Genomic DNA, 18,006 nt, shown 5'->3' with positions numbered 1-18,006 from the left:
TACTACCTTATCAGAAAAACAAATGACCCAATCAAAAAATGAGCAGAAGACCTAAACAGACATTTCTCCAAAGAAGACATACAGGTGGCCAATAAACCTGTGAAAAAATGCTCAACATCTTTCATTAATAAAGAAAGGCAAATCAAAATCATCTCACACTGATCAGAAAAACCATTATAAAAAAATCTACAAATAAGAAATGGTGGAGATGATGGAGAAAAGAGAACCCTCTTACACTGTTGATGGAAATGTAAACTGATATCAAGCCACTATGGAGAAGAGTATGGAGATTCCTTAAAATATTAGCAATAAAATTACCTTATGACCCAGCAACCCAAAACAGAATATGCCTTGAGAAAATCGTATTTCAAACAGACACACATACCCCAATATTCTCTGCAGCACTACTTACAATAGCTAGGACACGGAAGCAGCCCAGATGTTCACCCATTGACAGATGAATGAATAAACAAGTTGTGGTATTACACATATGTACAATTGAATACTACTCAGTCATACAAAGGAACAAATCCGAGTCAGTTCCAGTGAGGTAGGTGAACCTAGAACTTGTTATAGAGTGAAATGAGTCAGAAAGAAAAATAGTGTATATTAACACAATATATATGGAATGTAGAAAAATGGTACTGATGAACGTATTTACAGGGCAAGAGTAGAGATGCAGACATAGAGAACAGACCTGTGGACACAGTGGGGGAAGGAGAGGGTGGGATGAATTGAGAGAGTAGCACTGAAACCTATACCCTACTATATGTAAAACAGATAGCTAGTCGAAGTTGCTCTGTAACACAGGAGGCTCAACTCAGTGCTCTGTGATAACCTAGAGGGGTGGGGTCGGGTGGGGGTGGGAGGTTTAAGAGGGATGGGACGTATGTATATTTATGGCTGATTCATGTTGTTGAATGGCAGAAATCAATACAAAATTGTAAAGCAATTACCTTCCAATTAAAAATAAATTTATAAAAATCTAAACATCAGTGGCTTCAAATAATAAATTGTGAAACTGTATTTCATAACTGTATTTCAAACTATATGAGTTGGGTCCTGGATGACTTTTACACTGGTCATGAGAAAGGGTCACTTTCAGTGGTGAGGAATGCCATGAAGAAAGCCCAAACAAAGGCACAAACTAGCGAAAAGTAGTTTAGGGTGCCATGTATAATTAATCTGACAAGAATGCACATTTTATTTATATCGGAGATAGGAGATTAAACTATTACCTGATTATTTTGCAGTGTGGGACAGTTAAACTCACCAAACAATATTGTAGTTACTCATGATATGTAGCTATTCAGCACTTGAAATTAACTGGTCTAAGCTGAAGTGTGATATAAATATAATACACACACTGTATTTCAAAGACTTTGTACAAAAATCTCATTAATAACTTTAATACTGATAACATGTTGAAATGATAATATTTTTATATCTTGGGTTACACAAAATATATTACTAAAATTAAACTCTCCTATTTCTTTTCACCTTTTTATTGGGGCTCAACATCTGTGATTCATATTTTATATTCTATTGGATGGCGCTAAATTTTAGCACTGAAACCTAATACTCATATAGGTAATCGGTTTGAAATAAGCTTTCAAAGGCTACAAAAACTTGCTTTTCTATTTCTATATACATTTATATAAATAGTAAATAAATAAAGCATTATATAAATAAAGCTTTGAATAAAGCATTGTAGTAGTATGTTGAAAGTCCTAGTTTTTAAGAGTTCATTAGACAGCTTTTATAGAAAATTTGTGGCAGGATTTTATATTTATATACACAATATATATGTGTGTATGCATATGTGTGTGCATTTGAGTCAGTTCTAACGGGTAGATGAACCTAGAGCCTATTATACAGAGTGAAGTAAGTCAGAAAGAGAAAGATAAATATCATATACTAATGCTTATATACGGAATCTAGAAAGATGGTATGGAAGAATTTATTTGCAGGGCAGCAACAGAGAAACAGACAAAGAGAACAGACTTATGGACACAGGGAGAGGGGGGGAGAAGATTCTCACCTTCTCTCACCTGTATGGAGAGAGTAACATGGAAACTTACATTACCATATGTAAAATAGATAGCCAATGGGAATTTGCTGTATATCTCAGAAAACACAAGCAGCAGCTCTGTATCAACCTAGAGGAGTGGGAGGGGGAGGGAGATGGGAAGGAGGTTCAAGAGGGAGGGGACATATGTATACCTGTGGCTAATTCATGTTGAGGTTTGACAGGAAGCAACAAAATTCTGTAAAGCAATTATCCTTCAGTCAAAAAATAAATTAATTAAAAATAAATAAATAAATAAATAATCCCAATAGGAAAAAAATAGTTCATTAGACAGTTTTTATAGAAAATTTGTGGCAGGATTTGATTTTATATTTATATACACAATATATATGTGTGTATATATATATGTATGCATATATAGATATAATTAAAATAAAAACTTCTACTTAATGGTCCTCTCAAATTCCAATTAGAGAGATGAACCCTTTGTGATACATAATCTTAAGGGAGGTCTGTGATAACAGGCAGAAAGCAAAAGTTGCTTGCAGATTATTACCTACATTACTGCTTGCGTTTTCAGACAGCTTGAATGTAGGAGGTGAGTTGTCTTTGAGGATGAAAAGAGACAGAGAGGAATAATTCCTGCAGGCCTACGGAGAGAACAGAGATCCTAGGTTCTGTGAAAGGTGGTGGCTCTTAACAATCTCCCCCCAGAGTTCCAGGTTCTCCCAAGGGAGTGACAGATCTAGGAAATAGCTATATGATATTCCAAGGAAGAAATTGGAGGGACAAGTATGAGGACTGAACTGTAAAGAACTTTCTTCACTTCCTAGGTAACACGGATGCCACCCAGATGCTGAGGTAACTCTAGGGAGGAGGCAGGATATCAGTAATGACTGAGATTTGTTTCCTGCCAGTTTGACTGGATGGTAGCTCATGGTGATTTTCTAGTTGCTTGGTAGTACAGGGATTAATTACAGTAAAAGATAATTAAGACTTCTATTTATAAATACCATGCATTTATTTTCTGGGAGTTTTTCTATGTAACTCGAGAGTCAGGTATAGATACTGCCAGACATGCTGACACATTCAAAAATATTTTGGCTCATATTTATTATTGACTTCAAAGAGTGTTGTTTATTTTCCCCTTCATCTCCAGTATAATAAAAATGAAGAGTTTAATATAAATAATGAGCTCTGAACTCTAGATTTAGGAAATAAAGCAATAAATCTCTGATACAATTCAATTTTTCATTAAATTTTAAATTTGTACTGATCACCAATTCTCATAAGTTAGTTTCTTTCAGACCTTACTTAATGCTATACATGAAAAACCACTGCATTACTTTGTATTTGTTGGTGTTACTAAAAATCACATAAAACTTCAACACAAGGCAAAAAAGTTGGTCGGTAGTACATTTTTTAAATGTTATAAAATCTTAAAAATACCCAGTGATGATCTAGAGTATGTACTTAAACTCACTGTATACTTTCAGTTAAAGGACCCAGATTTAGTGAAGATACACAAACACATTTTTTAAATGTAGATTTAAAAATTATAGACTTTTGACTTGTAGATTTCTACCAGTGGAACAGACAGTCCCTAAAGTTATAGTTTATTATCCTATGCGCATGCATGCTAAGTCACTTCAGTCGTGTCTGACTCTCTGCGACCCTTTGGACTGTAGCCTGCCAGAATCCTCTGTCCGTGGGATTCTCCAGGCAAGAATCCTTGAGTGGGTTGCCATGCTCTTCTACAGGGGATCTTCCCTAGCCAGGGATGGAATCCACATCTCCTGCTGCTCCTGCCTTGCAGATGGATTCTTTACCACTGGGCCACTGGGGAAGCCCGTTATTGTCCTATATATAACCACAAATCTTAATATTTCTTTATTAAAATATCTAATTTTATATTTATATCTAGTTACAGACATACACAAAGTCAGAGTCATAGATATTTACAGACATATACCTAGATACAGATAAAGATATAAAGACATACAGTATTTCAAATGCTGTTTGAACCAGCTTTAACATATAACTGGTTCCCTCAATTAAGGGAATTGAACAAAATCTTTGATATGTGTTCATTTTACACTGCTCTGAAAGTCATGAGTTTATCTTTCTGTAAGTTATGCTATGCAACTGGTGAGAAAGTTAGGTGCTTTACCTTCAAGCCTTCTGGTCCTGGTTCACCGACATACCCCTTTGGACCTGGTTTTCCCTTAGAAGGGAACAGGGAAAAAAAGATATGTTTAATCCTTCTTCTTCCAGAAAGTTTGCTAATTTATGAAATTCAGACTATCCTATGAGATGAAACACTTCAAAATTACTTGATAAATGCATTCTATCAAACGTATTAGCCATTCATTCTACCATGTCTGTCTACTTGCCATGCACAGTTCCAGAAACTGAGGATTGAGGAATGCACTAAATATTCTTACCTTTAGGGCTTCCCTGATAGCTCAGTTGGTAAAGAGTCTGCCTGCAATGCAGGAAACCCCAGTTTGATTCCTGGGTCAGGAAGATCCACTGGAGAAGGGATAGGCTACCCACTCCAGTATTCTGGGCTTCCCTTGGGGCTCAGCTGGTAAAGAATCAGCCCATAATATGGGAGACCTGAGTTCAATCCCTGGATTGGGAAGATCACTGGAGAAGGGAAAGGCTACCCACTCCTGTATTCTGGCCTGGAGAATTCCATGGACTGTACAGTCTATTGAGTCCCAAGGAGTGGGACACAACTGGGCGGCTTTCACTTTCACTCACTTTTATAGAGCTTACATTCTATGGAGGATGACATTAAAAAAAAAAAAAAAAAGTAAAATACATGGTATACTAGGTAGTGGCAAATTTGAAGAACATCAAATTAAGCAGGATGGGAGATATAAACTGTTGTGGGAGTTTGTTTAAAATTTTGGTAAGACTTACAAAAAAGACCTCAATGAGAAGGTGGCAATCAAGTAAAGACTTTTTAAAGGGGAAAACGTATATGGATACTTGGGGGGAGAGCATTCTAAGCAGAGGCAAAGAGCAGTGTAAAGGTCCTGAGGCAAGAATGTAGCTGGAGAGCATAAGAGAGGAGATCAGTAAGAAGATGAGGGATGAAAAGCGAATGGGGGGAGAGGAAGCCAGGTCATGAGGGCCTGGTAGATTATAGTAAGGGCTTTGGTTTTAACTCTAAGCAAGACAGGAAGTCTTAGCAAGCTTTGAGAAGTGCCAGGATCTGGGTTTTCACAGGGATCACTCTGATGTCAGAGCAGAAGCAGGGAGTCCAAAGAGGAGTCATCTGCAATAATCCATGTGAGATATGACAATGGCATAAGCAGGATGGTAATGGAGGAGGTGGGCTTCCCTTGTGGCTGGCTCAGTGGTGAAGAGTCCACCTCCCAACGTGGGAGATGCAGGTTCGATCCCTGAGTTGGGAAGATTCCCTGGAGAAGAAAATAGCAACTCACTCCAGTATTCTTGCATGGGAAACCCCTTGAACAGAGGAAACTGGTGCACTACAGTCCATTGGATTGCAAAAGAGTCCACACGACTTGGTGCCTAAAACAACAACATCAGAGGAGGCTGTGGCAAGTGGTAAGATTCTGCATATAGTCTGAAAGCAGAGCTTCCAGGAACTGTGGACAGGTCATGTGCAGAATGTGAGACAGAGAGTCAAGAATGAACTCAAGAAAGAGTTCGTTCATGTTTAACCTGAGTAAAGGATGAATGAAACAAAGTAGACCATGGGAGAACAGGTGTGAAGGGTAAATTGAAGGCTCCAGTTTTGGACATTTCCGTTTGATAGTTTTCTTAGACTTCTAAGGGGAGGGATCTGGTGGTAGTTAGTACAAGTATGGAGTTAAGGTGCAGAAGGTTCTGATCTAAACGTATAATTTTGGAAATTGTTAGCATTTGATGGCATTTAAATCCATAAGAATGGACCAGTTCATCCAGGCAGTGAGTGTAGAAAGAAAAGAGAACCCTACAAATCAATTCGTAGGGCACCCTAAAATTTAGAAGAGATGAGTGGTCATGAGGGAAATAAGGAGTATGGAGCATCATTAGAATCAATGAACTGAAATTTCTATTGGGACTGTTGGATTAGCTTACAAGAGAGAATGTAACAGAAAGAAAGGAGATGATGGTTGAGGAAGGAAAAGTTTAAAATTAAAAATTAAGAGGTTTCTGTAACTGGTAATGACAAGGTCAAGGGTTTGTCCATAGCAGTAAGTAGCTGAAGAGAATAGAGGATAAGATCCCTGGAGAAGAGAAAGTCAATATCCTGGAGTAATCTATAGTACATGGTTCCTAATACCAAATAACTGATGTCAGATTACACAAGATTTGATTAAGGAGATCATTATATCTCAACCAATGATGAACATCATACATTATGAGGTTCTCAAGAAAAAAATGAAAGGTATTTCCTGCAAGACCAATAATGACTCTTAAAATATATGTGTTGTACACACTTTAATTACTTTATGATACTGTAAACTTTCATCATGTATCCCCAAATTCTTAAAAAATTCATTTTTAGAACATGAAAAGAAGTAACTCATACATCTCCACACACTATTATCTGAAAAAATAGTTGACCAGAAAATATCTTATTTGCCTTCCATAAATTTACCAACAAACTCAGAAAACAGAAAATTTCCAAGTATTACTAAATGGTTAATGTATTTAGGTTTGTATGACATTTTGAGACACTTTATAAATAACTTGCACAAATTACTAAGACCATAAGACTGGATGAATTGAAGGAATAAGTAAACATGTAGCAGGTGTAATATCATTTAAAACATCCCTGGAAAATTTTAGTTGTAGGGCTTCCTTGGTAGCTCAGTTGGTAAAGAATACTGCAGTGTAGGAGACTAGGGCTTGATCCCTGGGTCAAGAAGATCCCTGGAAAAGAAAATAGCAACCCACTCCAAATTCTTGCCGGGGAAATCCCACAGACAGAGGAGCCTGATGGGCTCTAGTCCATGGTGTCACAAATATGTAGTAGGCATAATATAATTTAAAATATCCTTGGAAAATATTAGTTACAATATTATTTTATTTGAGGGGATTGTATTGCTATAGACCATGGAGACCACTTCATAAACCACTATAGTTTGTTTTCATTTTTCCCTTTGCTATAACTTAAACTTCGGTGTTATTAAAAAACACAAAACCATTGTTTTAAGAGAAGCATTCTTTGAAAATTATTTATGTGGTACCTACTCTTGGCCCCAGCTCTCCAAAGGATCCAGTTGGTCCTTCTTCTCCCTTAAACAAAGATCAGAACTTGTCATGACCTCATGAGATGAGTATTTAAAAAAGTAAATCCTTACTCCATTTATTCTGAAGTCTGAAGCTCTTTCTGAAATGTAATAAAAATAATACTGTGATTTTCTTATATTTTAGAACTATGTCACCCCATAACACTTAATTTTTTGTTTTATAAGCCTGTATCACATTAAAAAGGACATGTACTTTTGGATTATTTTTAAAAATTGGTAGATGATATAAGATAAACATAGAAAATTGAGAGTAGATAAGAGTGAAAGTGATTAGGGCATTGCAAAAATCAGCATTAGGAATCACTGAGGACTGTGAAATGAGGACAAACTTGACTTTCTTGGGCTCTATATCTCTGACATAAATAGATGGAAATCAGTACAAATTGTTTTTATTAAAAAATTATTAGTACAGAATCTGTTTGCTCTTGGCACATTCTGATTCTTAATTATTCAACAAATGTTTTTGAGTCTCAGTTCTTTCTTAAGCCTTAGAGATAAAGATATATCAGATCCTACACAAATGGAGCTCAATGTTTAGAGTTTCCTTTTATCTAATTTGCAGATCCAACATTTTTGAGATCAAATCAGCTATAATGTCATAAAATATAAAATTTTGTTCATTCTTCTAAGGATTAAATATTGTATGGGTAGACAAAACAGAGAAACATAAAACAAATAATATTTATACTTTATTCTCTAAGAAAATTAAAATAATAAATGTATTTATTCTATTTAACATATTTGCTAAACATACTGATTTTTTTTACCTTTAAACAAACAGTTCATATTTACCACATCTGAACACTTACAGACCTCTTAAATCATAGATCTTATTTATCTAAAAACATTTTGCTCAGTCCATAATTCAATTAAAAATAATTTATGGGTTAGAAATATAAAATAGACACAAATGGTAAATGTAAATTCTAGTACATATGAGGGAGATTATGGGCTCAGATTCTTCAGCCATTTTGTAGAGACCACTTCATAAATCACTTAGTGAATTCAGTACATTAAAATGATTCCAAATTCCATCCCATAACTGCCAATACAAAACGGTAACCTGAAATCCTCAATGGTAAAAAATTGTCCATCTAATGCAGTTTTCTTTGAGCCAAAACTAAAGTCCCATGAAAAATAAAAAAGAAAAATCTGAATTTAAAGAATTGCTGACTGGATATTTATTTTCTCCATACCTGAGTTCCTTTGAGACCAGGAGGTCCAGAAGGCCCTCTGTTTCCAATGAATCCCTGTAAAAGCAATATAAGGACACAAAGTAACTCTGTTAATACTTTTTCATTAAGCATTAGGCTCAGATGTGCAATAATATTTGATACCATTTATTTCTCATTGGGAAATTATCAAAGCGATTTGGAGGATAAATAAGCAGAAAACTGCATGTTATCCAAAAACTTGGAAAACATGATAAACTTATTTTTAAGCAATATGCTAATATTCATATAATCTGCTCACAGTATGTCACTCTTCAACTGGACCATTGTTCATAAAAAGTACTCCTAGAATTAAAGCAATAGGCCCAATTGTTAATCTGATACTAGTACAGTAAATAGTGATATATAATAGAGTGTCCACAAAGTCTGAAAACAGATGGAGAAGATATATAGTGTTTTAACATCTGTTTAGAGACTAGCAAAGTCTGGAGCACATTATTCATATGAAATGTTCTTCAACTTAATTCCTTTCTTGATAGAAGCTAGTAAAAAAGAGAGAACAATTTGCAGGAGAAAGTAACTATCCGAACACAATCATGAATTTTAAGATTAAAATACATCTTTTGTTAATCTAAATGCATGCTGTTAAAAGTCAAATGCTCTTTGAATAACAATTCATCCAGTAACCAAAACAAAAATCTTCCTATTTCAGGAAAAATTATATATCACTTATTTAACATGGCAACATTTTTCTTGTTTTGTTCTGTTCCTCTAACTAGGCAATGAGCCAAATTTTTAAGTAACTCTTTTTTAAAAGCTACATTTTGCATTATTGCTTTCAGTAAGCCTATAACCATTAAAAGGTTTAATCTAATTTTTAGCTGTAACAAATAACTATGCCAAATAGTAGATCTACCTACATGATTGGTTTTTGGTTTGGAATGGAGCAGAGTTATAAACTGCATGAGAATCTTTCCTTCATGATATATCTTGGTTTATCATTGCTATGTTCTAAACACAATAAAAAAATGAAAAACTGCTCAAGCTTAAAAGTCTATAATATATTATCACAGGCTTATTTTGTACATAAGCACTATTTAAGAAACTGCATGAGTTTAGGCAATAACCTAGCTGTTTTGCTCAGCTTCCTTATTTTTAATAGGAAGAGATGGATTATTGAAATGAATGTATACTGTTCTATATATTCATCTTTTTTTAGGCAAAAGCATCTAATTAAGCAACCTAATTTTGCTTAATGAAGTAGTCTTTCCTCATATAGTTTGAGGGGAGGGGACTGTACCCTTGACTAAATTTAAGGATGGATATGGGATAAGGACCTAAATCAGCATAATCCACATGCCTAGAAACAGTTGTGGGCTCAGTAATGAAACAGAAACCCAAGTTAGTCCAACTAAAGAAATGTTTGGCTTACGGTGGAACAATTGGGAAGATAGAATAGCATTAAGGATGACGTAAACCTAAACAGAAGGAAACCAAGAAGGGGAGAGAATCTGAGAAGGAAATCAAAGAATTAATAAATGAAGTGATTGGGTTCTAAGGATATCTTTGGGGGTCTGGGTGTAGTTGTGTTTGAATTCCTAAACTTCTCATATACAACCATATTTTAGTTGAGTTTTCATTATTTACAATCAAAGAATCTTGACTGATACAGTGACTTCTAACTCTTAACATCTAAAATGGTCTTCTAGAACTCTAAGGTTTTAATGTTCAGACTAAAGGTCAGAATGTTATGATATTTAAATTCCATCACAGAATAGTGAATGTTTAGTAATTTACTCATACGTTCATTTTTTCAACATTTTATTAATTTTCTACTACGTGTAAGGTCCAATAAAAAGCACAATAGTAGTCCTGAACTATACAAATATGAATAAGATAGACTCTTTATTCTCAATGAATTAATAATTTACTATGGGAGAGGGCACTTTAAAATAAAAACTAGAGTAAGAGTTGTAATGGAACAGAAGTATTAGCAAAGTGGAAAAGGGGACTTAGATGAAGGAGCAAAAACTTTTCTGGGGGGGATCAGAAATTTTTTAGGATGTGCAGATAACTTCATATTGAATTATGATAGGTTAACAAAAACATGTATCTAAAAATAAGTTTACCAAAAACCTACCAACAAATGTGGGGTCTCAAAAGGCATTGATTAAGATGCATTTTACATTGGAGAATATATTTAAAAAACTCAATTCCAAACCCAGAAGAGGGGCTAAGTGATCCAAGAGAACTCGATTTTGCTATTCTCTCACTCCAGCTATTTAGCCTGTGAAAGTGGCACCCTGACTAAAACCCCCCAAAAAGACCCTTTCAAGGAGGCAAATAAGCCCAGGTTCCTTTTTCCTTCCTCTTCCAAGATTAATTTATAATCTTAAAGGAATAAAAGTTGAATTAAAGGGGAACAACTAGTTACAGGCTGTTTATAAGAAATACCTCTAAAACATAAAAATGAGAAAAATTAAATTTAAAAATTAGGAGGATATATGCAAGCAATTTACCAGCCACAAAATAGCTGAGGTAGGTGGCTCAGATGGTAAAGAATCTGCCTGCAATGCAAGAGACGGGGGTTCATCCCCGGGTTGGGAAGATCCCCTGGAAAAGGAAATGGCAACCCATTGTAGTACTCTTGCTGAAGAATTCCTTGGACAGAGGTGCCTGGTGGGCTATTGTCCATGGGGTCACAAAGAGTCAGACACAGCTGAATGACTAATACTTTAAACTTTAGAGTTAATAGATTTTAGGGTAAAATAGATTATTAGCATTAAGAGGGTCATTCGATAATGACAAAAAGCTATGTTCAATTGGAAGAGAAAAACCAGAATTTTTATGCATTGAGTAACACAACTTCTAAATATATACATTAAAACTGATAAATATGAATTGAGGAATCCACTATTAGAGAGGGAAATTTTAACATATCTCTTCCATAAATTAGTAGGTCAATCAAGCTGATAAAAATTAGTAGAAACAGAAAAGACTTAAATTGAAAAATTAATAAACATGATCTAATGTCGTTCTTGTTCAGGTACTCAGTCATGTTCAACTCTTTGCGACCCCATGGGTGGCAGCAGGCCAGGCTTCCCTGCCCTTCACCATCTAATGGTTAGATACAGAAAATGGAAACCCCAAATTAGAGTTTACACAGTGTTTACAAGCATACATGAAAGATTGATGAAACCTAAAAGATATCTGCCAGAAAAGATATCAATAGTTCTATCAATTAAAAAAGTGTAGTATATCTATATAGTGAGTTACTATATAGTGAAAATGAACATGCTATAATTAACCAACTTAGAATAAGCTGAAAAGATAAGATTGAGTGAAAGAAGAAAGTAACTGAAGTATGTATGTAGTATGATTTCACTTAATTTCTAAAACAAGCAAAATAAATATGAATAGAGACATAGATGATGACAGGGAGGGAACAAAGCCTCACCCATCAGTAGACAATTGAATTAAAGATTTACCGAGCATGCCCTGCCCACCAGAGGAAGACCCAGTTTTCCTCACAGCCAGTCTCTCCAATCAGAAAGCTTGCATAAGCCTCTTATTCTCATTCATCAGAGGGCAGACAGAAGAAGCAAAAACTATAATCCCACAGTCTCCAGAATGAAAACCACAATCACAGAAAGCTAACCAATAACCATGTTATAATCACATGGATCACAGCCTTGTATAACTCAATGAAGCTACGAGGCATGGTGTGCAGAGCCACCCAAGACAGATGGGTCATGGTGAAGAGTTCTGACAAAACGCGGTCTACTGGAAGAAGGAATGGCAAATTACTTCAGCATTCTTGCCTGAAGAATCCCACAAACAGTATGAAAAGGAAAAAAGATATGACACTGGAAGATGAGACCCCCCCCCCACCCAGGTGGATAGGTGTCCAATATGCTACTAGGGAAAACAGCAGAAATAGGTCCAGAAAGAATGAAGAAACTGAGCCAAAGTGTAAATAACACTAAGATGTGGATATGTCTGGTAGTGAAAGAAAAGTCCCACTCTGTAAACAACAGTATCGCATAGGAACCTGGAATGTTAGATCTATGAATCAAGGTAAATTGGATAAGGTCAAATAGGAGATGGCAAGAGTGAACAACATCTTAGGAATCTGTCAACTAAAATGGACAGGAATGGGCAAATTTAATTCAGATGACCATTATATCTACTACCGTGGGCAAGAATCCCTTAGCAGAAATGGAATAGCCCTAATGGTCAACAAAAGAAAGCTCATAAGGCAGGACTTGGGTACAACCTCAAAAACAGCAGAATGATCTCATTTCACTTCCAAGGCAAATCATGTGACATCACAGTAATCCAAGACTATGCCCTAACCACTAATGCCGAAGAAGCTGAATGGTTCTATGAAGACCTACCAGATCTTCTAGAGCTAACACCAAAAAAAGATGTCCTTTTCATCATAGGGGACTGGAATGCAAAAGTAGGAAGTCAAGAGATACCAGGAGTGACAAGCAAGTTTGGCCTTGGAATGCAAAATGAAGCAGGGCAAAGGCTAATAGAGTTTTGCCAAGAGAACACACTGGTCATAGCAAACACTCTCTTTCAACAATAAAAGAGGCAACTCCACATATGGACATCACCAGATGGTCAATACCAAAATCAGACTGACTATATTCTCAGCATCCGAAGATGGAGAAGCTCTATTCATCCACCAAAAACAAGACCTGGAGCTGACTGTGACTGTGGCTCAGATCATCAGCTTCTCATTGCAAAATTAAAGCTTAAATTGACAAAGAAAGGAAAACCACTAGGCCATTCAGGTATTGTTGTTGCTGTTGCTCAGTTGCCAAGTCATGTCCAACTCTCTGCAACCACATGGACTGCAGCACACCAGGCCGCCCTGTCCCCTTAACATCTCCTGGAGGTTGTCCAAGTTCCTGTCCACTGAATCAGTCATGCTATCCACCCATCTCGTCCTCTGTAGCCCTCCTCTTCTGCCTTCAATATTTCCCAGCATCAGGGGCTTTTCCAATAAGGCAGCTCTTTTCATCAGGTGGCCAAAGTATTAGAGCTTCAGCTTCAGCATCAGTCCTTCCAATGAGTATTCAGGGTTGATTTCCTTTAGAATTGTCTGGTTTGATCTCCTTGCTGTCCAAGGGACTCTCAAGAGTCTTTTCTAGCACCATAGTACAAAAGCATCAATTCTTTGGTGCTCTACCTTCTTTATGTTTCAAGTCTCATATCCATACATGACTACATGACTACATTTTGGTATGACCTAAATCGAATCTCTTATATAGTGGAGGTGACAAACAGATTCAAGGGATTAGATCTGGCAGACAGAGTGCCTTCAAGAACTATGGACAGAGATTTGTAACATTTGGGTACACAGATAGTGGTGACCAAACCATCCTCAAGAAAAAGAAATGGAAGAATGCAAAGTGGCTGTCTGAGGAGGCCTTAAAGATAGGTGAGAAAAGAAGAGAAACAAAATGCAAAGGAGAAAGGAAGAATATACCCAGCTGACTGCACAGTTCCAGAGAATAGCAAGAAGAGATAAAAAATCTTAAGTGAACAATGCAAAGAAATAGAGGAAAACATTACAACGGGAAAGACTAGCAATCTCTTCATGAAAATTGCATCTTTTCATGCAAAGATGGGCACAATAAAGGACAGAATCAACAAGGACCTAACAGAAGCAGGAGAGATTAAGAAGAAGTGGCAAGAATACACAGAGAACTCAATGAAAAAGGTGTTAATGACCCAGATAATCATGATGGTGTGCCTAGAACCAGACACCCTGGAGTATGCACTGAAGTGGGCCTTATGAAACATTACTATGAACAAAGCTAGTGGAGGTTATGGAATTCCAGCTGAGCTATTTCAAATGCTAAAAGATGATGCTGTGAAAGTGCTGTACTCAATATGCCAACAAAGTTGGAAAGGGCAGCAGTATCCACAGGACTGAAAAAGGTCAGTTTTCATTCCAACTTCAAAGAAAGTCAACGCCAAAGAATGTTCTAACTACCACACAATTGCACTCATCTCACATGCTAGCAAAGTAATGCTCAAAATTCTCCAAGCCAGGCTTCAATAGTATGTGAACTAAGAACTTCCATTCCAGATGTACAAACTGAATTTAGAAAAAGCAGAGGAATCAGAGATCAAATTGCCAGAATAAGTTGGATCATACAAAAAGCAAGGGAATTCAAAAAATATCTACTTCTGCATTATTGACTACGTGACAAAAAAAAAAGGATCACAAGAGACTAATATCAGTAACAAATTGGATAACAGAAAAAACAGGTAAAATTCCTAGAAATACACAACCTACCAAAATTGAATCATAAAGAAAGAGAAAATCTGAACATAACTACAACTAGCAAGGAGACTGAATCATTAATCAAAACCTCTCAGTAAATAAAAAACCTAGGATGGTTTCCCCGGAGAAGTCTACCAAACATTTAAAAAAGAATTAATGTAAATCCTTCTGAAATTCTTCCAGAAAAGTTGAAGAGGGAATATTTTCAAAGTCATTTTATGAGGCCAGCTTTACCCTGATACCAAACCAAATAAAGATACTACTAGAACATAAAATTAGTGGCCAATATCTTTAATGAAAATAGATGTGAAAGTCCTTGAAAGAAACTAGCAATTGTGGGGTAATACAAGATGGCACCTTCTTCCATGGACATACCAAATCTACAACTATGTTTAGAACAATTACCACTGAAAAAGAACTAGCTACACAGCTTCCACACAACAGAGGATAAAAAAAAGCCTCACTGAGATAAGAAGGAGAGGTAGACATGTGGTTTCATAAAAAATTCACCTCAAATAAGCAACCCCCATAGGGAGGGATCTCATGGGTTTGGAGCTACTCCAAAATACAAGGGGTTTATGCCAAACCTCAATACCAGCACTAAAAGAATAAGGGCCCCCAAAATCTGGCTTTCAAAACTCAATGGGGCTTAATCCAAGGGAACTGGGGGCTGTGAAATCTGATATACTCCTTCTGAAGGACTCATGCATGGTTTCACACTTTCTGGGACTCACTGCAAAAGCAGTTGTTAGAGAAGTGGACCATGTGTGAAGGAGACTTATTTACTAATCTTAAAGTGACTGCTAGTGAGGCAGGTATGAGTTGGGACTTTGGGACTGAAGTGCTGATGAGCACCATTTTTGAAATTTCCCTACACCTTTATAGCACAAGTGGGTGCACACAGACACAGTCTCCCTAAAGCACAGTATTGTAATTTTTTTTGAAAGCACATTAAAAGTATCATACACAAAGATCACATGGGATTTATTCCAGGGATATAAGGAATATTCAATATTTCTGTTGAATGAAATCAACAGCATGAAATCAATCAAGGTGATAAACCACATTAACAAAATGAAACAAAACTCACATGATCATCTCAATAGATGTAAAAAAGCATTTGACAAAATTAAAATCCACTTATGATTTTAAAAAAGAAATGAGTATAGAGAGAATATGCCTCAACATAAAAGTTCATATATGACAAACATGCAGCTACATTCATAAGCAACAGTGAAAAGCTGAAAGATGTTTTTTCTAAGATTAGAAGCAATAAAAGATGCCCACTTCTGCCACTTCTAATCAACATAGAATTGAAAGTCTGAGCCATAGCAATTAGCCAAAAAATAGAAATAAATCAAAGGCATCCAAATTAGAAATGAAAAAGTAAAACTGTCACTATTTGCAGGTAATAGGGCTGCCCTGGTGGCTCAGATGGTAAAGAATCTGCCTGCAATGCGGGAGACCTGGGTTTGATCCCTGGGTTGGGAAGATCCCCTGGAGGAGGGCATGGTAACACACCAGTATTCTTGTCTGGAGAATCTCCATGGACAGAGAACCCTTTCGGGCTATAGTCCATGGGGTTGCAAAGAGTCAGACATGACCGAGTGACTAAGCACAGCATGATATATATATATAAATATCTATATATAAATTCAAAAAGACGCCACCAAAATTGTTAGAATTAATAGATGAATTCAGTAGAGTTGTAGGATGCAAAATCAATACACAGATATCTGCTGCAATTCTATACATCACAAACCAAAAAACAGTGAAGTGAACAAAATAATCCCATTTACAATTGCACCCAAAAAGAATAAAACACATAGGAATAAATTTAATCAGGAAGGTCAAAGACCTATCCACTGAAAATACACTGATGAAAGAAATTTAAAAGGACAGAAATAAATGGAAAGAGAGTCCACTACAAAACATTACTGACAGAAATTTTAAAAGACACAAACAATGAAGGGACATTCCATACTCATGGATTGGAAGGCTTAGCATTTTTAAAATGTCCGTACCATCCAACCAACAGATTCAAAGCAATCCTTAGCAAGATTCCAGTGGAATTTTATGTAAGTAGGAAAAAAAAATTCTATAATTCATATGGAACTAAAAAGGCCTGTGAACATCTACAACAACTTTGAGGAACAGTAACAAAGCTGAAGGCCTCACACTTCTTGATTTTAAAATATATTACCAAGCTAAAATAATCAAAACAGTTTAATATGAGGGAAAAAAAAACAGATATAGATCAATGGCAAGTATTCTTGTCTGGAGAACCACATGAACAGTATGAAAAGGCAAAAAGATAGGACACTGAAAAAACTCACCAGGTTGGAAGGTGCTCAATATGCTACTGGAGAAAAGTGGAGAAATAATTCCAGAAAGAATGAAGAGATGGAGCCAAAGTAAAAACAACGCCCAGTTGTGGATGTGACTGGTGATGGAAGTAAAGTCCGATGCTGTAAGAACAACAGTGCATAGGAACCTGGAATGTTAGATTCATGAATCACAGTAAACTGGAAGTGGTCAAACAGGAGATGGCAAGAGTGAGCATCAACATTTTAGGAATCAAGGAACTAAAATGGACTAGAATGGGAGAATTTAATTCAGATGACCATTATATCTATTAATTGGGCAAGAATCCCTTAAAAGAAATGGAGTAGCCCTCATGGTCAACAAAAGAAAGTTCATAATGCAGGACTTGGGTACAATCTCAAAAACGACAGAATGACCTCGGTTCGCTTCCAAGGCAAATCATTCAACATCACAGTAATCTAAGACTATGCCCCAAATACCAATGCTGAAGAAGCTGAAGTTGAATGGTTCTATGAAGACCTACAAGACTTTCTAGAACTAACACCCAAAAAAGATGTCCTTTTCATTATAGGGGACTGGAATGCAAAAGTAAGAAGTCAAGATATATCTGATGTAACAAGCAAGTTTGGCTTTGGAGTACAAAATGAAGCAGGGCAAAGGCTATAACAAAGTTTTGCCAAGAGAACACACTGGTCATAGCAAACACTCTCTTCCAACAATACAAGAGATGATTTTATACATGGATGTCATTGAATGGTGAATACCGAAATCAGATTGATTATATTCTTTTCAGTCAAAGATGAAGAAGCTCTACACTGTCAGCTAAAACAAGACTGGGAGCTGACTGTGATTCAGATCATGAACTCCTTATTGCCAAATACAGACTTAAATTGAAGAAAG

General features: G+C 36.2%; 1 protein-coding gene across 1 annotated transcript in view; it reads right to left on the bottom strand.

The window, feature by feature from the left end:
* Positions 1-18,006, bottom strand: part of COL24A1 (collagen type XXIV alpha 1 chain) — a 373,554-nt gene that overhangs the window by 183,096 nt on the left and 172,452 nt on the right. The window contains exons 23-25 of the mRNA XM_065907005.1: positions 8,502-8,555; positions 7,247-7,291; positions 4,200-4,253 (exon numbers count right to left, since the gene is read on the bottom strand). Coding sequence (XP_065763077.1) covers positions 4,200-4,253; positions 7,247-7,291; positions 8,502-8,555 — 153 coding nt within the window. The remainder of the gene's footprint in view (positions 1-4,199; positions 4,254-7,246; positions 7,292-8,501; positions 8,556-18,006) is intronic.

This window comes from Muntiacus reevesi, chromosome 1 (genome assembly GCF_963930625.1).
Source record: "Muntiacus reevesi chromosome 1, mMunRee1.1, whole genome shotgun sequence".
NCBI lineage: Eukaryota > Metazoa > Chordata > Mammalia > Artiodactyla > Cervidae > Muntiacus > Muntiacus reevesi.
This window is presented reverse-complemented; position numbering and strand designations above follow the sequence as displayed.